The 21,538-nt window shown below is 40.4% G+C and overlaps 1 protein-coding gene across 9 annotated transcripts in view; it reads left to right on the forward strand.

The window, feature by feature from the left end:
• Positions 1-21,538, forward strand: part of SOX6 (SRY-box transcription factor 6) — a 550,764-nt gene that overhangs the window by 321,268 nt on the left and 207,958 nt on the right. For all 9 annotated transcript variants that reach the window (XM_036763144.1, XM_036763143.1, XM_036763146.1 and 6 more), the window contains exons 5-6: positions 3,107-3,279; positions 6,865-6,933. In XM_036763144.1, coding sequence (XP_036619039.1) covers positions 3,107-3,279; positions 6,865-6,933 — 242 coding nt within the window. The remainder of the gene's footprint in view (positions 1-3,106; positions 3,280-6,864; positions 6,934-21,538) is intronic.

Below are 21,538 nucleotides of genomic sequence, written 5' to 3' on the forward strand. Positions count from 1 at the left end.
TGTCCACTTTATAAACTTATTTTAATACTGTGTAAAATAAAAATTCCACATATAGGTATGATTTTCCACCATTGTACCTGAGTCACTCTTTGTAGGCTACAAAGTTTGCATTTTGGCCATAGGTTGTCAAGACAGTTTGTCTGAAGTGTGTGGCAGCTTCTCTGCTACAATAGAGCACCTTTTAGTGGGCCATTCTTGTTTTTAGTTTGGCTAGGATCCCATAAAGGAACAGTACCATCGACAACAAAAAAGGGCTTCTTCCTGATTTCTGCATCACCAGGCCCCCTTCTTGTCTTCTGGTGTTGCCTCTGAAGGAATGAAGGGGGAAAGAACAGCCACCGGGAGGCTAGTCACCCCCTCCCACCAAAAAAAAAGACTATCTTTGTCGTTGCTGACAGCTGGTGGCTTCTTTCTGAAAAGCTTTCAAATCATAGATCATTCCTTCATAATGAAACCTGTGTGGCTCGAGTACAGTGGGTTGAAATTCTTATCTTGTGCCACAGTGAAATGCTCTAATTTAGATTCACAAAAGGATTCTGTACCCTTTACTTAGGAGAGCTGTGCAATTTACCCATAAAAAGACTGTTCAGCACCATTAGTGCATGCCGTGAGTGTTCAGAGGCTTCATCCTTATTAAACACCATATCCTTATGCATAACCTTTTCAACCCTGAGGATGTTTGCTTCCTTTGAAGGATGACAAGTGAAAAAAGGGGTGGGGGAGCCCCAAAGCAACATTGTACTTCCAGAAGAATGAACTTGGGAACTTCTGCTTGTCCCTGTCTTCACTCTCTCGCCCCAAACCACTGCACCTCCCCTCAAAACTGTGATCTTGGGTTGAATTTGTTCTCATTAGTGGTGGCTTTGAGTCCTTCCTTAGACTCATACAATGGACAAGGGAGTGCACCTTGGTTCTTTATCCTTAATGATAGGATTCCTGATCTCAGTGCCACATGGCTACAGGGGACACTCTTCAGGGTGAAGCTCAGAGTATATAAAGACCCTCAAAAAAAACCCTAAATTTGTACCAAACATCGAGGACTTCTGGTCTTGGCCATTTTGGGGGTTTGTTTTCTTTTGTTGGTTTTGCAATATCTGTTTTCCACACAATCTGAACTGTAGGACCTGAAGAAAACCTTGAGGATCCTAGGGATGGAATCTAATCTCTCTACTCATTTTATGGAGAAAGAAACTGAGACTCAGAGAGATAAATGACTGGCCAGAGGTAGCACAAATAGTAGTAACAGAGATTGGGTCCCAACCCAGGTTTTCTGATCAGGGCTCTTTCTACTGTCCCATTCTGGCTCCAGAGATTCTCAGAGCTGCGAGAGAGATCAGCAGTCTTCCAGCCTAACTATAACCCTTTCCAAAATATTTCCTTCAGGTGGCCATCCATTCTGTGCTTGAAGATCTTGACTGTTGTAGAGAAGCATCACTGAGCTTGCAGATAGCAAGTTTTTGTGTCAATTGTAGAGAAAGTTGCTCCCCCAACTTCCCTCCATTGGTTCTCTTTCTGCCTTCAGATGCCAAGAAAAACAGATCTAATTCCTGTTTTACATGACTTTAGGTGGTACTTTAGATGCTTGAAGGCAGCTACCATGATCCCCTAGAGCCTTCTCTGTACCAGGTTAAACATTCTTTTGTTCCCTCTTGCTCCTTTAACTGGTCCTTATGCAGAAGAGTTTGTAGTTATAGAAATAGCTAGGTGAATGGAGTGCTGGGCTTGCAGTCAGGAAGGCCTGAATTCAAATGTGATCACAGATACTTCCTAGCTGTGTGACCCTGGGCAAGTCACTTAACCTCTATCTGCCTCAGTTTCCTCAACTGTAAAATGGGCATCATAATAGCAACTATTTCCCAGGGTTTTTGTGAGGATTAAAGGAAATTGTATTCATAAAGTGCTTAGCACAGTGCCTGGCACACGGCAGGTGCTTAATAAAATTTTCCTTCCTTCCTTCGTTCCTCCCTTCCTTCCTCATTCCTTCCCTCCCCTCCTTCCTTCCTTCTTTCCTTTCTTCCCTTCCTCCCTCTCTTCCTCCATTCTTCCCTCTCCTTCCCTCCCTCCCTCCCTCCCTCCCTTCCTTCCTTCCTTCCTTCCTCCCTTCCTTCCTACCTTCCTTCCTTCCTTCCTTCCTTCCTTCCTTCCTTCCTTCCTTCCTTCCTTCCTTCTTTCCTTCCTTCCTTCCTTCCTTTCTTCCTTCCTTTCTTCTTTCCTTCTTTTCTTCCTTTCTCCCCCATCCTGAGTGTCCTCCTCTGGACATGCTCCAGTTTGTCAATGACCTTCTTAAATTGTGGCACCCAGAGCTGGACACAGTAAATTGGGTCTGACCCTTATTGAAGCCAGAGTGACTCTCATCTCCCTCCTCCTGGATACTGTGTCTCTTGATACAGCCTCAAATCACATCGGCTGGCTTGCCAGCCATACACAATGCTGTCTTATGTTAAGCTTTCAGTCCATTGGAATCCCCAGGTCATTTTTACAATAGCTGTTGTCTAACCATGTCTCTCCTGTCCTGTATTTGAGAAATTGATTTGCTGCTCTTATTTTGGGGTTGGAAGATGAGACTCCCTTTTTGCTATGTGTCATTAATTACTCTAGTTTGAGGGTTCTTAACCTGGGGTCTGTGAACTTGCTTTTAAATTGATAATGGTATTTCTATAGAATTAATTTCCTTTGTAATCCTGTGCATTTTATTTTATGCATTTAAAAGTAGCATTCTCAGGTTTCCTCAAACTGCCCAAGAAGTCCATGACATAAAAAAGATTAAGAACCTCAGCTCTAGTGGTTCTCACGATTTTCTATTGCTCTGCCTTTATGAAGATGGCCTGTATTCACCCACTGGGATTATCCGTGAGTAAACGGTACAGTAGAAAAAGGCCTGGCTCTGGAGTCAGAGGCCCTCCTTGGGTCTTAGTTTCTTCATCTGGAAAATGAAGAGTTGAATTTGATGACCCCTAGGATCCTTTCCAGCTCTAGATTGATATGTGGGAGAGCCACCATTTGTAGACTCCAGCTGGGTGTCTTAGGCTCAAAATGCCTTTGTGTATCTTGCCCTCTTGTTGTAAGAATGTTTCTAGACATGCCCAATCTCTTTTCTCCCCTTTAGGTACCCCTGAGAGTCTGGCAGAGAAGGAACGGCAGCTCTCCACCATGATCACCCAGCTGATCAGTTTACGGGAGCAGCTCCTGGCTGCACACGATGAACAGAAAAAGCTAGCGGCCTCCCAGATTGAGAAGCAGCGGCAGCAGATGGACCTAGCTCGCCAGCAGCAAGAGCAGGTAAGACACCCAGATAAGGGGCTGACCTGCCTGGTCCTGGGCTTGGAGCCCCATGCAAAGAACTGAGAGTCAGGTGGATCAGCTTCATGACTTTGGGGATGAGGGCACAGTGATATCCCTCACACTTCATGCCCTCAGATCAGAACTTGCTGGGGTTGTTTGGGGGGTGTCATTTGTGGTCAAAGGAGTCTATCACCTGGAGAAAGTAGCTATAATATGCCTTATTCTAGAATAAGGGGGCCAGTGTACTAGATTAACAATGGCAGGGGTTCAATCACTTAGGGACAGTTCTCCCTGTAGGCATCTGATACACTTGCCTTTATTAGCACAGGTGAGTTTTTCAAGCCAAGTTCCCATACTTTTTTCCAAGATTGTGAAGATTTACTTTCTTATGGACCTATGCACTTGAACCATGGAGCTCAGCTTAGGCCCTTCCGGTTTTAAAAACTGTCTGTAAACTAGTCAAAAGGAAACAGGATGAATAATAAAGTTTAAACTATATAATTTTAAAGGTAGTCACTCTCCCAAATGCTCTATACGTCTCATTAGAGTGCAGTAATCTTAACAACAATGATTCCATGGAGCAGTCCTGTAGGCATTAGATCAGACAGACCCAAATTAATGTGCAGTTTTTAGGAATCTGACATTATTACTGGAATTATCTTTTCAGTTAAATGTATTTTATAGGGGTATATAGAGCAATATATGCTCTGTTGATTTTAATGAGTTGTGACGTCTGGTATTTTATGTGCTTGAATATTTGCCCACATGTAGGAATATGGACTCAGCCCCTAATGGAAAATAACATAAAGGAAGACTGTAAAAAATCAGAAGTTAGAATGTCATTTAGCCATCCAGAGATGACACAGTAATTAACTATTGACACTTGTGAATAAGCTAGCACAAATTAATCTTGACACATTTGCAGACGAGTGATATCTTACAGTGAACACTTTGTAATTATATTTCAAAATGAAAATTAAATGACACTTAAAACTAGGTTGTCATGCCCAATGAAGCGAGCATGTATCTCAGCCGATTGGCAAATAAAATTCAGAATTTGAGCCACATGGTGCTTATGTCCCATACTTCACTGTGTCAAGCCTATACATCCAGAGTGGATGATGGTAATTGCGCTGTGGTGTTTGGGATGCATTTCTATGCATCACTTTATCACTTAGGAGGTACCATCAATATTAGATGCCTGGTGGTGTTTCACTGGTTTCCAAGCAGGAAATAAATATTCAGAGGCCCTAGCATCAAACCAAGAGCTGCAGCGTGAGCTGTGCTCCAGTGGTTTGGACCGTGTCAAGGAGAGCTGGCTGTGTCCATGGGCTAAAGTGAATCCTTTCCTTTCCCTTCTCTCACTCCCACTGAGTCACCCTGGCCCCAGCTCCATCTGCCCTACTCGTAAGATGAGAACCTACCATTGAAGCAACCCTTGGGTCCTGGGCAAAGCCACTCTGCCAGCCATCTCACTGGGAAGGTGATGGGCCTGGGGAATTTATTTCCTTCTTCTTCAGGGAGGGCGGACTGGGGAGTGCAGCCCAGGACTTATGCCCTATCCCTTCCATGTCATAGATCCACGATGTCCCCAGAATATGGGTACAGCCACTTTCTGTTTTAGGGCTGAGAAACAGGAAGACAAGTCACTTGCTCTTTCCTGAAGAGCACCTCGAAAGCCAGAGGCCACCTTGGACCCACTCCCTTCCCTGTCCATGGTTCTCTTCTGCAGCCTGATTTAGAAGTGAGCTTCCTCTTGCCACTGTGTTGCCTTCAAGACTTAAAGCTGTAACAATCCAACATTTGAGATAATGTGCAGCCTGCTATCGAGGCTGTGCTTCGTGGTAAGCACCATTATCCTAGCGAAGTTGTTTGGTCCCCCCTAAGGAGAGCATCCAGCCGTAGATAGACTATTTGAAGTGCTTAATCCTTCCTTCTATGCACCGGAAGATATTTTCAGGCATGGAATCCAATTTTCTAACCAGGAAAAAGAATGGAGTGTCTGTTTGGGAATCCCCATATGGATGATCAGACTGACTCACTCCCCTTAGAAGGGGATGAGATTCGGTAAGGCAGAAACCTGAGAAATCTTTTTACCTGAAAGTTCAGGTCTTTAAGTAGCTTGCTTCACAGGCAATGGGGAAAAATCCAAGTTACATATATATGCATATATTTATCTATATTCATGTATATCTGTATTCATATATATAAATGTGTATATGTGCATGTACATACACATAAATACATATACTATGGTATAGTGAGTGAATGGAGTATTGGCCTTAGTTTCAGGAAGATCTAGGTTCAAGTCCTGTTCCTGATAATAGCCTAATTGTGTGATGCTGGACAAGTTATTTAACCAACATCTCAATTGACTGGGCAGTACTCTTAGACTATACATTGTAGGCTGTCTTCGTTTGGTAGATGGATTTTCCTTATCAGGAGTTGTTTATATGAATGACGCCTCTCTCTCTTTCCTCTCTCTCTCTCTCTCTCTCTCTGTGTATATATATATATATATATATATATATATATATGTATATATGTATGTATGTATGTATATATGTATATATGTATATATATGTATATAATGCATATGCAGCTAGGTGGCACAGTGGCTAGAGCTCTGGACCTTGAGTCAGGAAGACCTGAGTTCAAATCCAGCCTCAGGCACTATGTAGCTATGTGACCGTGAACAAATCACTTAACTTTTGACTGCCTTAGTTTCCTTGCCTGTAAACTGTTTGAAGCATCATAAGAATATCTCCTACTTCCCAGGGTTGTTGTGAGGATAAAATGAGATCATTGTTTGTAAAATTTCTTTGCAAACCTTAAACCACCTATTTTTTGGTGTTTTTATTTTACTTAAACCTGTCTGAATGAATGAATGAAACCTTAATAAGCAATCATTACGTCCAGAGCATTATGTTAAGCGCTAAGAAGAAAAATAGAGAGGAAAACAGTCTCTGTTCTCAAAGACCTTGTATTGAAATGCAGCTGTATTCTACCTCTATATTGGTGTTGGGGAGGGATGCTTTGGGGATTCCTGTGGCAACTTTTGCTTAATTTCAGTTCTTCTGAAGATTGCACCTGAGAGGTGCTGAAAAAGACAGAACTCTGCCTCTAACTCCCACTTTGAGTCTGGAGAGACTTTGTAGCAAAGCCACTCACTTTCCTAACTCTTACTTCCAATTTCTGCTTCCTCAGCCCAAATCAATCTCATCAGAAAAGTATAGCTGGAGTTTTACAGTTTTACAGTCTTCACTCTCTAAGGGCCAGAATTTCCAATTCTGGACCTTTCAAGATGACAGGTGTGGGTCTGGGTGATATGATGCATCTGCAAAACCCCCCTGAAGCAGTAGTGCTCATCTGCCCATGACGATTTAGGAGCCAGCAGAGAGATGGCACCAGGTTGGGATTTGTCCTTTGCTCCACCTTTGCTGGGCTGCTTCGCTTACTTTCCAGTAGCCCTTGCCCACGGAGGTGCAATAAAATATCGTTTGGATGCCAGGAGATGTACCTGAGGTGATGCTTGGGGTTTAAACACTTCATTGTAACTTAAGGAAACTTTCTTTCTGACAGATTGCGAGGCAGCAGCAGCAACTTTTGCAACAGCAGCACAAAATCAATCTCCTGCAGCAGCAAATTCAGGTCAGTGTGTTTTATGACTCTCATCTGATTGCACTTCCATGCTTGCCCTCCTGAAGATGGAGTTTCCCAGGTTGCAGATATGCCCCTCTCCTGCGAGGAGTAGCCGCAGAGTTGCACTTATCCAAAGTCAGCCTGCATGACTTTCCAAGTGACTCTGGGCAATGTTGGACCCAGTAGGGATCTAACAACACTTGTGAATTTTTTAATGATGTTGTAGGCTCCTCTGAGAAGTCAGTGGAACAGACCTCGGTGCTTTTCCTTCCAACATTTATTTGACATGGTGTTACACCAATTTACCCAGGAGTATGAGGGGGCTCTATGCTCTCATCCCCACCTCTTCCTCCTCAGTATTTTACCATATCTGACATCATTGGGGTTTGTGATCTGCTTGCCATTTGGATTATGTGAGACACAGCCCTGCCCCAGATTTCCAGAATTTCTTTTTGTCTGAGTACTTGAAGTGGTTTGATTTGACCGACTCCATTATCACATGGGCTTATGAACAAGAAGAATGCAGGTCATGCTTCCGACCTTGCTCATTCCAGGCATTCATTTCTTCTTGAGGACTTACTATTAATTTAATACATTCGATTATGGGCAGGGCCCTCTGTTGGGGAAGAAACTGAATAAGGCATAATTTTTGTCTTCAAGGAACTTTCATTCTGGCCTAGAAAGAGAAACAAAATGAAAAGCCCTTAGAAATATAAGTAAAGGCGAAAACGTTGAACTCCTGATAAAGACTTGGAATGGTTAGATGGTTGGGATGAAAAGGGTTTTCCCTTTCTTGAAATGGGTACTGAAAGAACTGGCCAATGTGATTGCTGAGCTACTGTCAGTGATATTTGAAAGACTCTGGAAAATAGGAGAGCTACCATGGGCCTACAGAAGGGCAGATGTTTTTCTAATTCTCCAAAAAGAAATAAAGAAACAGGGAGAGAGAGAGAGAGAGAGAGAGAGAGAGAGAGAGAGAGAGAGAGAGAGAGAGAGAGAGAGAGAGAGAGAGAGACAGAGAGAGACAGAGAGAGAGAGACAGAGAGAGAGAGACAGAGAGAGAGAGACAGAGAGAGAGAGAGAGCGCTACCATGGGCCTCCAGAAGGGCAGATGTTTTTCTAATTCTCCAAAAGGAAAGAAAGAGAGAGAGGGAGAGGGAGAGGGAGAGGGAGGGAGAAGAAGAGAGGAGAGGAGAGAGAGGACTCTACAAACTGAAAGCCTGACTTCAATTCTTGGAAAATTTCTAGAGTGAGTCATTTCTAGAGTGAGTCTAGAGTGAGGAATGGTTAGTGAGCACCAAGAAAAAGGAAGTGGTGATTACAAAAAGCCCACCTGGCTTCATTAAAAGGGGTCCTATCAGACTTTTTTTTTCCAATTTCCTATAAATATAGTTAGCTTAAAATTTAGCAAAGCATTTGATCAAGCATCTAATACTATTCTTGTGCAAAAGATGGATAGATATAGACAAGACTGGTTGAATGGCTGGACTCAAAGAATGGTTATTAATGGTTCAATGTTAGGTTGGCAGGAGGTCTCCAGTAGGTGATCTGTACTTCTTTCTGTGCCATTTAACATTTTTGTCAATAATTTAGGTAAATGTGTGAATGAATGAATGAGTCCATGAATGGAACATCATTTAGTAAGTGCTATGTGCCTAGTGCTGTGCTAAGCCCTGGTGCTACAAACAGAAAAATCAAGACAGTTTCTGCCCTCAGAGGGCTCACATTCTAACCAGGGGACACAACATAGAGTTTAATGGCATGTTCATAAAATTTGCATATGATGCAAAGCTGGGAGGGATAGCTAAGACACTTAATGATGGAGTCGGGATCTAAAAAGATCTTTGACAGGCTAGAATACCAGGCCGAACCTAATAAGATGAAATTCAGGAATAATAAGTAGTAAGCCTTATACATCAGTTCAGAAATCCACTTCACAAGTATTCAGATGGGTTAGTGAGATAGTTAGACAGCTGTTTGAAAAAGGACCTGGTTTTGTTTTGTTTTGTTTGTTTTTGGTTTTTGCTATTTAACATATTTAAATGGCTTTGAGAAATTCTCTGTATCACAAGGCAGCCTACTCAGTTGTTCGACAACTCTAATCACCGAAACTGAGTCCCTGTGACCTCCTCTGGAGCCACATAGAATGAGTCCAACAGCCCTTAACTTGTGGGAAGACAAGGAATATATTCCTCTTAAGTGTTCCCTAGGTTAGGAGTTCTCTGTTCCTTCAGCTGATCCTTATAAATCATGGTTGTTCAGACCCCTAATCATTCTAGTCTTTTTCCCTTGAATGTACTCAAACTTGTCAATAGTCTTCTTAAAATGTGGCCTTTAGAACTCAACACAAAACTGTGTATCAGGGCAGTGCATTACAGTTATTGGCGCATCAGATGAGCTCCTTTGTCCAGTTGTTCAGCATTTCAGCCAAATGTTTCTTTGGTCTTAATCTTTTATTCCATGCTTACAAATACTATTAGGCCAGATGCAGGACCTCAAAATGTGGAAGAATTGTATTCCATGTTGGGATCTTGCCTGTCTTTACAATGAAATCTCCTTACAATTTTTGATAGTGACTATCTCACGATCCCTACTGAGCTTCGTAAATAACCGTTCAGGTGTTCTCTTACAGTAGACTTATTAGAACTTTCAGTGCCTTTCCTACTGTGGAAGTCAGCTTCTTTAACCTTTCACTTTCTGCATTTTCCTCTCTGAATCCCTTCTTAAGCCCACAGTAAGTGTTAAATGATTCAATCGCTATTTACTCTTTATGACCCTCCTATTTGCCAAGTAGAAATGGAAGTGTCTCTGAGATGGTCGTATTTTGGTTAGTTTCTTACTCTTGCTCCTTGGCTGCTGCCCTTGTTGGTTTTATTACTCCCAGATTTCCAATATTTTACTCCTCATCCCGGCATTATGTTGCTTGGATTTCAACTGGCCTTCTTAATTAATGTTTGTAAATGGCTCTGAGGACCTCAGATGAAAGGAACCAAGTAAGTCCAAGGCATTATTTATGAACTATTATTAGTATTTATTACCTGCATATAATTGTATAGTTATTAGTCTGTGACATTAAATGGATCTTTTTTTCATGGAACTGTTAAGCCTAGTCATGCAGTAGAACTTCCTAGTAACTATTCAGTTTAAAAGGGAGGGGGAAACCTTTTGTTTCCTTGCTTTCTAGTAAAAAACAAATCTTTTTCTTAAAATTATGAACTTTATCAGAATTCAAGGAGGGGAAGTGAAATAAATCAGCCTTTGAACTCCTCATTATGGTCTGCTCCCTAATTATGGAAAGCCATAGCCACATAATATTTAAGTATGACCCTAATGGTTTGTTACAGTGCTTCTAAGGTTGGTCTAAAATTCACGATGTAGTTTTATAAACCACTAGGATACTATGCTCATTTTCTTAACTATTAAGTCATTCTTCTGACATGCTTACAGAGTGCCCACAACTGTCCATTCAATTTCCCCATGCCTGAGGGATGGGGATAAGGGTGGTCAGAGTGCTATGGTCCTGTTCATTTTAGCAATGTCAGACTGTCTAACAGCAACTTATGCTCAATGTAGCAAGAGAAAATGAAGGTCTTCCTATCTGAAGTTCTTTATGTCTTCAACAACTCCTCATCTCTTTTCAGCATTCATCTTTATTACTGTGAGACCATGCAAGGAATTTTTCAAATGTGGAAAACACCCACTCCTTACACAGAATTTATCAATCTCTCGAACCATAACAGAGTAGGTATTTACTGTGTAAAACTATCTTATTTATGCTCTCTTAAGTGACTAGAAGGCTCATACTTTTTAACATATATTTTTTAACCAACCACCAAATATAGATAAGAAATGTTAATTGTGCTAATTTTAACATAAATATCCCATTTATGCCCACAATGTTAGCAAGGAATCTTTAGGATGGGTTACTTTAGAGATGAGTTTCATTCAGAGGAAAAATTAACCCTGTCCTTGATTTGAAATCACTCTGCCTGGGTTCCAACATCCAGCTCTGCTACTTACCCTACATGGCTGAATGAGTGATTAGCCTCAGTTTCTTCCTCTAAAAAATGAGAGCATTTGACAAGATAAGAGGTTCTTAACCTTTTTGTTCCATGGAACTCTTTGGTGGTGCAGTGAAGCTTGCAGACTCCTTAGAATAATGTTTTCAAATGCATGAAACAAAGTACATTGAATTACAAGAGAAACCAATCATGTTGAAATATTTTTATTAAAAATAATTTTTAAAAGCTCACAGACAACAGGTCAAGAACCCCTGGTTTGGATAATCTTTAGTATCCCTCTAAACTCTAGATTCCTTACCCTCCCAAAGCAGATAGTTCTAGGGAAGGTCTGGGTATAGTGGATCCCAAGTTCTTGTACTCATGGTCAACCCTGGGCACTACAGGCTTGATGGATGGTATAAGATTTCATGCCCCAGTAGCATAAGGGATTTGAACTCAGCAGAACTCTTTCTATTTCTTTTTGCTACTCACTTCTGAACTGGCACTGATTCTTTGGATTTTGCATACTTCTGTCTAGAGAAAGGGAATTGGCCCAAGGGTTTCACAATAACTATGCAAGAGCTGTGATGAGACTTTTGAGGGCTGGGATGGAGGGAGGGAATGGTGCAACTGAAAACCTCAACAGCTTCTAGAGCTTGCAGACCAGATAGTCTTTCTAGGAATAGAAAAGGCATAAGTATAATAGCAGTGTTTCAATTACTAAAATCTTCTGTATGCAGGTAAAAGGCAATATCTTTATTTTCCTCCTCTTCATCTAGGATGTAATTTTTTCCTATGTTAATAACTAAAAATTTCAAATGTAATTTCTAAGGCTGTGAGGGTCCCTATAAAAATAATAGTTTGAATGACTTTTTAAGTCAAGTCAAATGAATAAATCAATGCATTTATTAAGCACTTACTGTGTTCTACAAACTATATGTATATATATATATACACATACACATAATTGGAGATTAAGGAGGACTGAAAAAGCCTTCTTTGAGGAGGTGGGATTTTAGCTGGAACTTGAAGGAAGCCAGGGGAGCCAGGGGCAGATATGGGGAGGGAGAGAATTCTGGGCATGGGGAACAATTACCAAAAATTCTCAGAGTGGGGGTGAGGTAGGGAGGCAGGTGTCACTGGACTGAAGAATACAGGGAGGTGATGGGAGTGAGGTGTGTAAAGAATGCTCAGAAGAGGGAGCGAAGGATGGTGAAGAGCCTCAAATTCATGCCATGTAAAGATTAGTGGGAAGAACTAGGTATGATGTTTAGTTTGGAGAAGAGAAGACCTAGGGGGAGGAGGAAGGACAGGGACAGTATTTAAATTGCTGTCACATGGAAAAGGGACTAGTCTTTCTAATGATAGTTCCAGGGGCTAAAACTCAGAACAATGGGTAGAAGCAGTCAATTTTAGGCCTGATTTTAGGTCAAAACAACTTTCTAACAGAGCTATCTCAAAGTGGAATGCACTGCCTTGGAAGGTTGCAGACTCCTTCCCCACTGGAGGTCTTGAAAAGTTCTTATTCTTGAATGGTTGGGACTAAAGTTCCTTTGAATTCTAATATTCTGTAATTCTGTGAAACTTTGAGTGAATTCCTAGCAATACAGCATCCTGTAACAGGGAGAAAAACAGCAACAACCAGCAACCAAATACTTGTCGGAGAATCAGAATACTAGCTTAAATTCTGTCTCTGACTCTCAATAGCTATGTGACCTTGGGCAACAGACTGAATCTCTATGAACCTCTTTACTCATCCAAAAAAATGGGGCTAATGCTTTTACTCCATATAGTATATGTTTATACAAATACACATGTGTAAGTATATGTGATATATATATATATATATATATATTAGATATGTATATATATATATATTAGATATGTAGGTTTGCATATATACAGAGTATGTATATATCTATATATCTATATCTATATATACCTATCACATACATATACATATTTGTTTCTTATGTATCTATCCATCCATAGGGATATAGATAGTTAGGTAGGTATTTTGAGAGTAAACTTTCAAGGTTCCCTTCTCCTTTGAAAGAAATAGTGACTGCCCCATAACACACGAAAATTGAATAACTTTTTCTCAGTAAGTCTGAAAAATATTAGGAAGATATTTTCCCCCTGCTTTGGTTTCATTGCAGAAACTCTCACCATTAGCATCAAGCCTATGTATAAGAAAACCAATAACATTCATGAACTGTGGATCCTACCATTTGGGAATGTGGTCTGTCATCTTTTGGTTCCATGACATGGTTAATTACTAGACTAATTCCATCTGGGTTCCCCCTTCTCCCCATACCCTGTCGCCTTATCACACAGTGTCCTTGCTTTTCTTTTGACGAGTCATGTTTATTAGGGTAATTTTAACTAGTAAACAAAATACATTTTTAATCTATAAGAGTGTTGGAAATAGATCAAAGATATTTACAGTACTTTAATCAACAGTATTAAACATGGAAAGATGCTATGAGAAATTGAAGAATTTTCTTTTTTCTTTTGGATACTTTTCTTCTGAATTCACAGATCTCTTTATCAAACTTTATGTGGCTAGTCCTTGGCCTATGGAGCTTACACAGATAGTCTCGATGGACAGAATATGCCAGAACATGTCAAAAGAAACTCAGTCATTACAAGAGTTCAGGTCATTAAAATATTGCTATGAGAAACTCACATTTTCCAGATATGAATGGTGCCAACCAGTGATTTATGTGTTCTTAGAAGCCACTTTCAGCCTTTTTCAAGTGGCTTGCGTTTGCTATGCTATGGAAGCAGCATCTAATTATATACTTTGCTCACTTTGCTCCACATTTCTCAGTGAACAACATCCCCATGTAGATTGAGCAATCTGGCTGTGGGTCCTGCCAGAACTTTCAACTCCCTCAGGCCAATACCAGTAAGTGGAAATGCTTCTTTGTAAAAACAGTGATACAGTATCATCTACTTTTATTTTTAATTTTTCTTCTAAGTGACTAGTGCACGGTGAGGTTTACATGACGTAAGGCAAAGAACATTGTGCATCATTACTTGGAAGGAAATTGAGATGCTTGATCCCCAGTCTTCTTAGATTCATAGGCTTTATAAGCAAGAGAGTTCTCAAAGTTCATCTAGCTCAGTCCCCTTATTTTGCAGAGATAGAATTTGTAGCCCATAGAGAAATAAAGTGACTTGCTTAAGGTCATACAGAGAGTAGTTAGCAGAGATTTCCTTGCTTCGTGGATACGATTCAATACTTCTGAAGAGTTTCCCCTTTCAGTGTTACAGTCCATGATATAGTCCATATTTTTGAGTATTCTGAAAACACAGAGCAATATACCTAATAGAATTTTTGAATTGATGGACGAATGAATGAAAGTGATCATAGAGTTTAGTCTCAGGCTTGATACTAATACACTATATAATCTGGGACAAGTGGCTTCCCTTCTCAACTTTAATTTCCTCACCTATAAAATCAGAGCATTGAAATAGACATCCTTCTATTCTCCCTTCCAGTTCAAAGTTCCGTGATTCTATTCTACAATTAAACTCTTCCTCTAAAGATACTGAATATAGAGGTGTTTACCATCATCCTTCAGTTCCAATAAAGACTGTCAACTATATTTTGTTAAGATTTTATTGATGCCTTTTTGTATCAGTCATTTCCTCTTGATCACCCTCTGCCTCCACCATTGAGCCTTTTTTGTAACAAATAAAAACATTTAAGCAAATCAGTAGAAATAGTTGACATTTAGTTTGTTAATCACTTTATGTATAGTATCTCATTTTGATCTAAATAGACACAGGAATCACATCTCCCAATGTATACATCCTGTATCTGTATACACACACACACACACACACACACACACACACACACACTGAGTCTACTGAAAGAAGGGAGATGTGTTTCAGATATTTTTACTTTTTTTCAGACAGTATTTCTACTTTGTTTTTAATTTGTGCCTGTGTGAATTTCTCTGAGTGTGTGTGTGTGTGTGTGTGTGTGTGTGTGTGAAGGGTCTATACTTTGCCATTGTGGATTTGTGATTTTGTTTCATCTGTATGATTTGACGTTCACAAACTTGTGTTCTCATTTTTGTCTTTCCTGTGACAATGCCAGATATGATTATGTCATTATTGAAGAGGTGACTTCTCTTTGTTTTAACTAATACATTGGAGTCATTTAGAGTTGAGGTTTAGACTTTAAGAAGGTACACCCTTCTTCTCCAGCAGGATTCCATATTTACAATTCAGGTAGCTGGTTAGCTGAATAAGGACTCTCTCCTTATGTGAAGTACAATGTCTAAAGATCAGGAATAATTACATTCCACATTAGCCTTCATGGCCCACATGACCTGGTTAATTAATTTTTTGCTAGGATAATAATAGCAGGGATATATTTAAAGATATGCTTCATCATTAAGTATCTAATTGACCTCCAATTTTAAGAGCTGGACCTTTCATTTATTGCCTTTTGGGGATGTTAGAGCAGCTAGTAGGAAGACTGGGAGAAGAGGCAGGCCTGAGCCAGGCTTCAGAGGGAGTCCCATTCTGTCTGTCTTGGTTGTATCTCTTGTTCGTAAATTGTATTTAGCATTGACAAGCAAAGAGCAATTACAGTGCTACTGTTTTGGCTCCAGGGAATAGTCCCTTTTTGTGTGTTATTGATCATGGAACTGATCCCCTTCCAGCAGACTCAGAGCAGGACCAAATAAACCCATTGAAAGCAACAGGATCTGTCTATTGGCACCGTGCATAGATCTGATCCTCCCTTGAAATGAAGCGAGGGTTATAAACAAAGCTTAGAAGTCTAGGAATAGCCCCCAGCTTCAGCAAACCCTTAAAATATTTTGTAATTGTATCTTCAATCATGAATTAGCCAGGAAAAACAGACCCTCTCTCCTATGTCTGTTTCGCTGCTCTGTGCTGTTTCTAATTGCCCCACAGGCATGCTGTTGTGATCTTCTTTGGAAGTTTCAAACCAGGATAAAAATGCAAATCTAATTATTTCTTTTATGTAATCTAATTAACTTTTTAAGTAATGATAGATGCACGAGAGCCTGCCTCAAACATTTTAATAACCAAGTTTCTGGATTATAAAGACTAGGTAAAGCTGCTGAGAGCAGCAACGGTTGAAAATAGAAATTCTGGCTGCGACTTCATTCCTCATGGCATTCTCCCCATTATAAACACTAGCATGCTTATGGAGATGTAAGTCAGTCGACTTAGAAATAGAGCAAAGTTGTTAGTTGACAACTTGACTCCATGAGCCAGTGGCCTAGTGTTAACAGTCAGCTGCCATTTCTGAAACCTTAGAGCAGGCATCATCTTCCAGCTGATGGTGATCCTCTTTCCTGTTAAATCTCCAAGTCCATTGCCATCGCCACACCCCCTCCTTTTAGTTTGTGTGTGGGGGGTCCTATGGAGAGCAGAGGTAGTAAGCTGCCCTCCCCTTTTCCTTGCATTCTCACAGCCCCTCCAGTGGACCTAGCATTCGTAACAAAATAAACCCAACACATGTAGAGTATGGAGTGAATCTAATTTATTTTTCACAAGCCTGTGAAGTAGGTGATAAAAGTATCATGACCCCTCCTCCCCATCCTCTTCCACCCCATTTTACAGATGAGGAAATTCAGGATCAGAGAAATTAAGACTTGTCCAAGTTCACTTAGCTAGTGTCAGAGCAAGGATTCAAATCAGGGCTTCTGACTCCAAGTCAGCATCCCAAGGAAATTCAAAATTTGTCATCATAAGGAAAAAAGACGGGATACCCATTCTTGTGATCCTTGAAAATGAAAGAGGGCCTGATCTCCACAGAGGAAATATGGTGTCGGCTAGGATCTCTGTGCTGAGAGACCTGGGTTCCAAGTATCCCTTGAGCATTTATTAGCTGTTTGACCTTGGGCAAGTCACTTAACCTTTCTGAGTTTCAGCTGACTCTTTCTATAGTGGGATGGCAGAAGGCTTAACCATAGATTTGAGGTCACTTCTAATATCTACATTTTTATATTTGGATGTTTAGTTTCACTATCAGTACCATTGTCATTTGTGTAAAGCAAGCAAAAGGAAAGGGGTCACACTAGCAAAACGTATCAGGAAGAAAAACATTTGGCATTCTCTTTTTCTGGCCGTTGAAGGCCAAATGATTCACCAACATTTGCCTGGTATGTGGATCTTGTAGCAATTTCAGCATTTCGTTACTTTTTTTTTTTAATGATAGATAATCTCCTCCTTTGTGGAAACTGGCAGTCCTCACCATCCCTTTGCTGTATGACCTTCTAGCCTAACAGGAGGAAGGTGAGAGGGGAGTTTTTCAGGTCTACATTCCCTGCTGGGCAGTGCCACAGATCCTGAATCTTTTTCTCACCTAATTACTTTGGCATATAATTTAAACTAAAAATATTGAGTAGTTGAAATGTATTTTATACCTGCATTGTGTGTCTGTTTTTTGAAGCTAGCATAGCTAAGGATAGACTGTGAATGAAGCAAATGTTAATAAAATGTTAGTATTTAAGCCACTTGATTTATGTTTATATTCAGGTTTAGAGGCAAGACTGGAATGTGATGATATCAGAGGTCAAAGCCAGTGCCTTTGGGAATAGGTATTTGGAAGAAAAATGAAACCCCATCTTAAAAAAAGGTCAAAAAACACCTAGAAAACAACTTTTTTATCCCCTTTGGTTTCTTCTGATACTAGACTGTTGCAATTAAATTAATTTTAATACTTTTTTCCCCTTTTCCTTTCCATTCTTGGAGAGCAAAAAGCTTCACTTTTTAGATTGACTATGGCACACATTTCTGTGGCTCTTTAAGCACTTTTTTCAAAAGATCCCCCTCCCCAGGAAGGTAATGATAATAGCTAGCATTCAGAGAATGCTTTGAGGTTTGCAAAGTACTTTATATGTTCTCTCATTGAAGGTACATATGGCAAGCATCATTATCTCCAGTCTACAGATGAAGGGTTAGGGCAGCTTGACTGTGCATTCGTTTTTTGTCCTTCCTTCTTGAAGAGGACCATGACATCAGGAAGGTGATATCATGACTTGCAAGTGAATTGGATTTAAATGAGGCAGGGCTGTGCAAAGTCACCCACCTTGCACTCTCCTCAGGAGCCCTCTGGATCCAGTGGCAAGATATAGGCCAGGAAGACTAGACAAGAGGGCATCTAGGTAGCACTATGGTTAGAGCAGTGGGCTTGGTATCATCTCTAGACACTTACTAGCTGTATTACCCTGGGCAAGTCACTTAACCCTGTTTGTCTCAGTTCCTCTGTAAAATGAATTTGAGAAGGAAATGGCAAATCACTTGAGTATCTTTGCCAAGAAAAGCCTAAATGGGGTCATGAAGAGTAGGACAACACTGAAACGACTTAATGATAACAACAGATGAGGAAACCGAGGCCCAGGTAAAGTGATTTACCCAGCCACATTACCAGTAAGTGTCAGAATTAATTTATGTGGAGAATATTTAAAAGCAAAATGCTTTGAATGTGGAGAGTACAAATAGCAGTGTTCTTAGTTTCACTCATAGCCCTTCTATTTCTTCCATTAGTAACTATTACAGCTTTCATGATTACAGTTCAAATCAAGTATTTCTTAAGCACCTACTGTGTAAAGATACAAATGAACAACCAAAGTCCTTGCCCTCAGGGAGCTCATGTTCTGAAACAGCAAGAACAAATATAAACAAAGAGTAAATACAAAGTAACCTGGGGGAATGGAAACTATCCAGTGGCTACCTTTGGCTGGGATGCAGAGTAATTGAGAGCCAAGAATGTGAAATCAGGCTACAAGATAGATTATAGCTCCATTGGGGAGGTCTTTAAATGTCCCAGAAGTTTGTCTTCTATTTAGAGGCAAAAGGGAACACATAAACTTACTGAACCAGAAATGGCAGGATTAGACCGTGTGTGTGTGTGTGTGTGTGTGTGTGTGTGTGTGTGTGTGTGTGTGTGTGTGTGTGTCTGGGGGAGATGGTGACATTTCCAGCCCCTTTTTCCCCACACAAGGGAAGACCATATCCTAAGGTGTGAAAATGGTGTATGTGTATCTGGGAATACGTGATAATGTTTTTTCCTAGGGAGATAAATTCTGGACAATAGGGGTGTGGGGTGTGTGTGCACTGTGCATATGCAAGCATGTAGCTTCTTTAAAATTTTTATGAAGGTTTTTCAAATTGCTTTTTCCTTTGATGATTATCTTCTCTTGCCAAATACCACTCTTGTCAGTTGTAGCTTAGAGGGCACAGAGGTTCATCACTTGAACGAAGGAGTCTTGGGCTGTAACTAGATGGAACTACTTCTGTAGTTACTGACTGATATTTCTATCTAAATATTTAGACTCAAAGTTGATCACTGAAACAGGGTTTGCTATTTAGACTAAGTTTTACTTCTGAAATAATCCATATCTCATTCTCCTCTTTCCTTCCTCTACCTTAAGCCTCAATGTACTCTGGGATCCAGCTAAACTATATTACTTAAGAAGCAATGTGGCATAGTAGATAGAACTCTAGACTCTGAGTTAGGGAGACCTGAATTCAAATCCTACTTCAAATGTTACTATTACTGCTCCTGCTGCAGCTACTACTACGGATGCTACTACTACTATTACAGCTGCTACTAGCTAGCCTTTATAGACTGCTTTAAGGTTTGCAGAGCACTGTACACATACTATTTTATTGGATATTTGCTAGCTATAGACCATGGGCAAGTCACAGTTCATCTGATCCTCAGTTTTCTCCTCTATGAAACAGAACTAATAACAACTGTTATAAGAATCACAGGGCTGTTAGCAAGCTGAAATAAAATAATAAGCTAAGCACTTTGTAAATTTTTAAGGGCTATATAAATGTTAGGGATTGTGTCATATCCCGTTATTATAAAACCCCCTCTTAACATCTGATACTCCACTGCTGCTGAGCTTTCGCTTGTAATCTTCCTGATTCCTGGAATGTGCTCTCTCCCACTCAATGTGAAATTTTACCCCTCCTTTAAAATGCAGCTTACATGTTGCTTTCTGCACCAATCCTTCCCTGACCCATCCCTTCCAACCCCACATAGACCTTGGTTTGCCCTTCCCTGGCATACTTCCTCTTATGTGTCTATATGTCGTATGTTTTCATTAAACTGTAAGCTTCATGAGGTCAGGTATCATGTCCCACCTCAGCTTTGTATCTATAGCACATGGTGGCTACTTAATCAGGGTTGGTGGAATTGAAATGGTTGTTGAATGTGGAAAGGGTCCTCTCCAATTTGTTTTCTAGCTTCTTAGTTCAAATGAAATGATGTGCTGTAGCTGGCTACAAGGCAGCTCCGAATGGAAAAGACCCCCCCCCCCAACCTTGTTAAAACTAAAGTTGTACCTATAAATCTTAGAGATGCCATCTCCTGTAAGTTGGGCACCCACACAGCTTGTATAAATTATGTCTATCCTCAGAATTTAAGAAGTTAAACAGTATGCATACCCTACTTGAGGGATGGGAAATAAAAATTGATATACTGTGTGACACATGATATAATCCAGTGAAATATCTTTTAAATTCTGAAGGGATGCATTGACGTAACCATATTTAATTCATACCCAGTTACTCCCATCCCCACCATGTTAATAAGGTTGGATTGGGTTTTTCCCCCACCCCGTTTAAAATAAAAGAAAAATAAATGATGCAAATGGTCCATAGTGCTTCATTGTGAGACACTGAATTCAATGCATTCACCACCCAATCCATTAAAGTTGTAACACCAAACAATAAAAGCCCAGAAATTCACAGTTCAGAGGCAAGTGTGAAATCCATCCTCAGTCAGGTCACAACCATGGCATTCCTTACATTGACAACGTTGCAGTGGAGGAATTAATTTTCTCTTAAAATAATCTGCTGATGAGTTTTCTCTCCTTGCTGGGCAGAGATTGGGGCAGGTGGAATGAACTCTTGTTGGCACAGACAGTGCTCTGCTTGAGCATGCACACCAGGTGGGCAAACACCAAGACCATAGGCTCAGACACCCCCCTCTCTCCCTCCCCACATACCCACATTCACACACATACATACACTTACCAGGCTCATTTTAAGCTGGAGCAGAATGCTAATTTGCAAGCCATAGAAATGTTGAATCTTCTGCATTTCAAAAGGAAATTCTTGAGCCGTACTTATAAATCTAAAACAAACCCCACTTTTTCTAAGCCCCCTTCCACCCACCCAAGAGCCATAATGTGAATCAATCCATGCCTAGAGCTGCCAAATATTAAACTAGGACCTCAGCTCAAAAGTATTGTGCCCCTTTAAAATGACATGATGATGATATTCGGGGCTACTTGTGTGACTGGAAATGATATTCATTATGAGAAGTTGTTTGGTAAAAGATGTAATTAGTCCTAAGGTGTTGTTTCTCCAGCTGGATGTGGCAGAAGGTGCTTGTTAATACATCAGGAATTAGTTAATTCCTAAGCGGAGGCCACTTTAGAACTGGTTAATTTTTAAGGGGTCTGGGGAGGCCACTGGGGAGATGAGACTTGGAGATGAGGATGTTTCCAGCTGTTGGAAGGTAGCACAAGCAGCGCTTTTTTTCTCCTAAAAAGATCTTTTCTTGCCCACCTGCTGCCAACCCTCTCCTTCCCTCAGCC

Source organism: Trichosurus vulpecula, chromosome 6, assembly GCF_011100635.1.
Source record: "Trichosurus vulpecula isolate mTriVul1 chromosome 6, mTriVul1.pri, whole genome shotgun sequence".
Lineage (NCBI taxonomy): Eukaryota > Metazoa > Chordata > Mammalia > Diprotodontia > Phalangeridae > Trichosurus > Trichosurus vulpecula.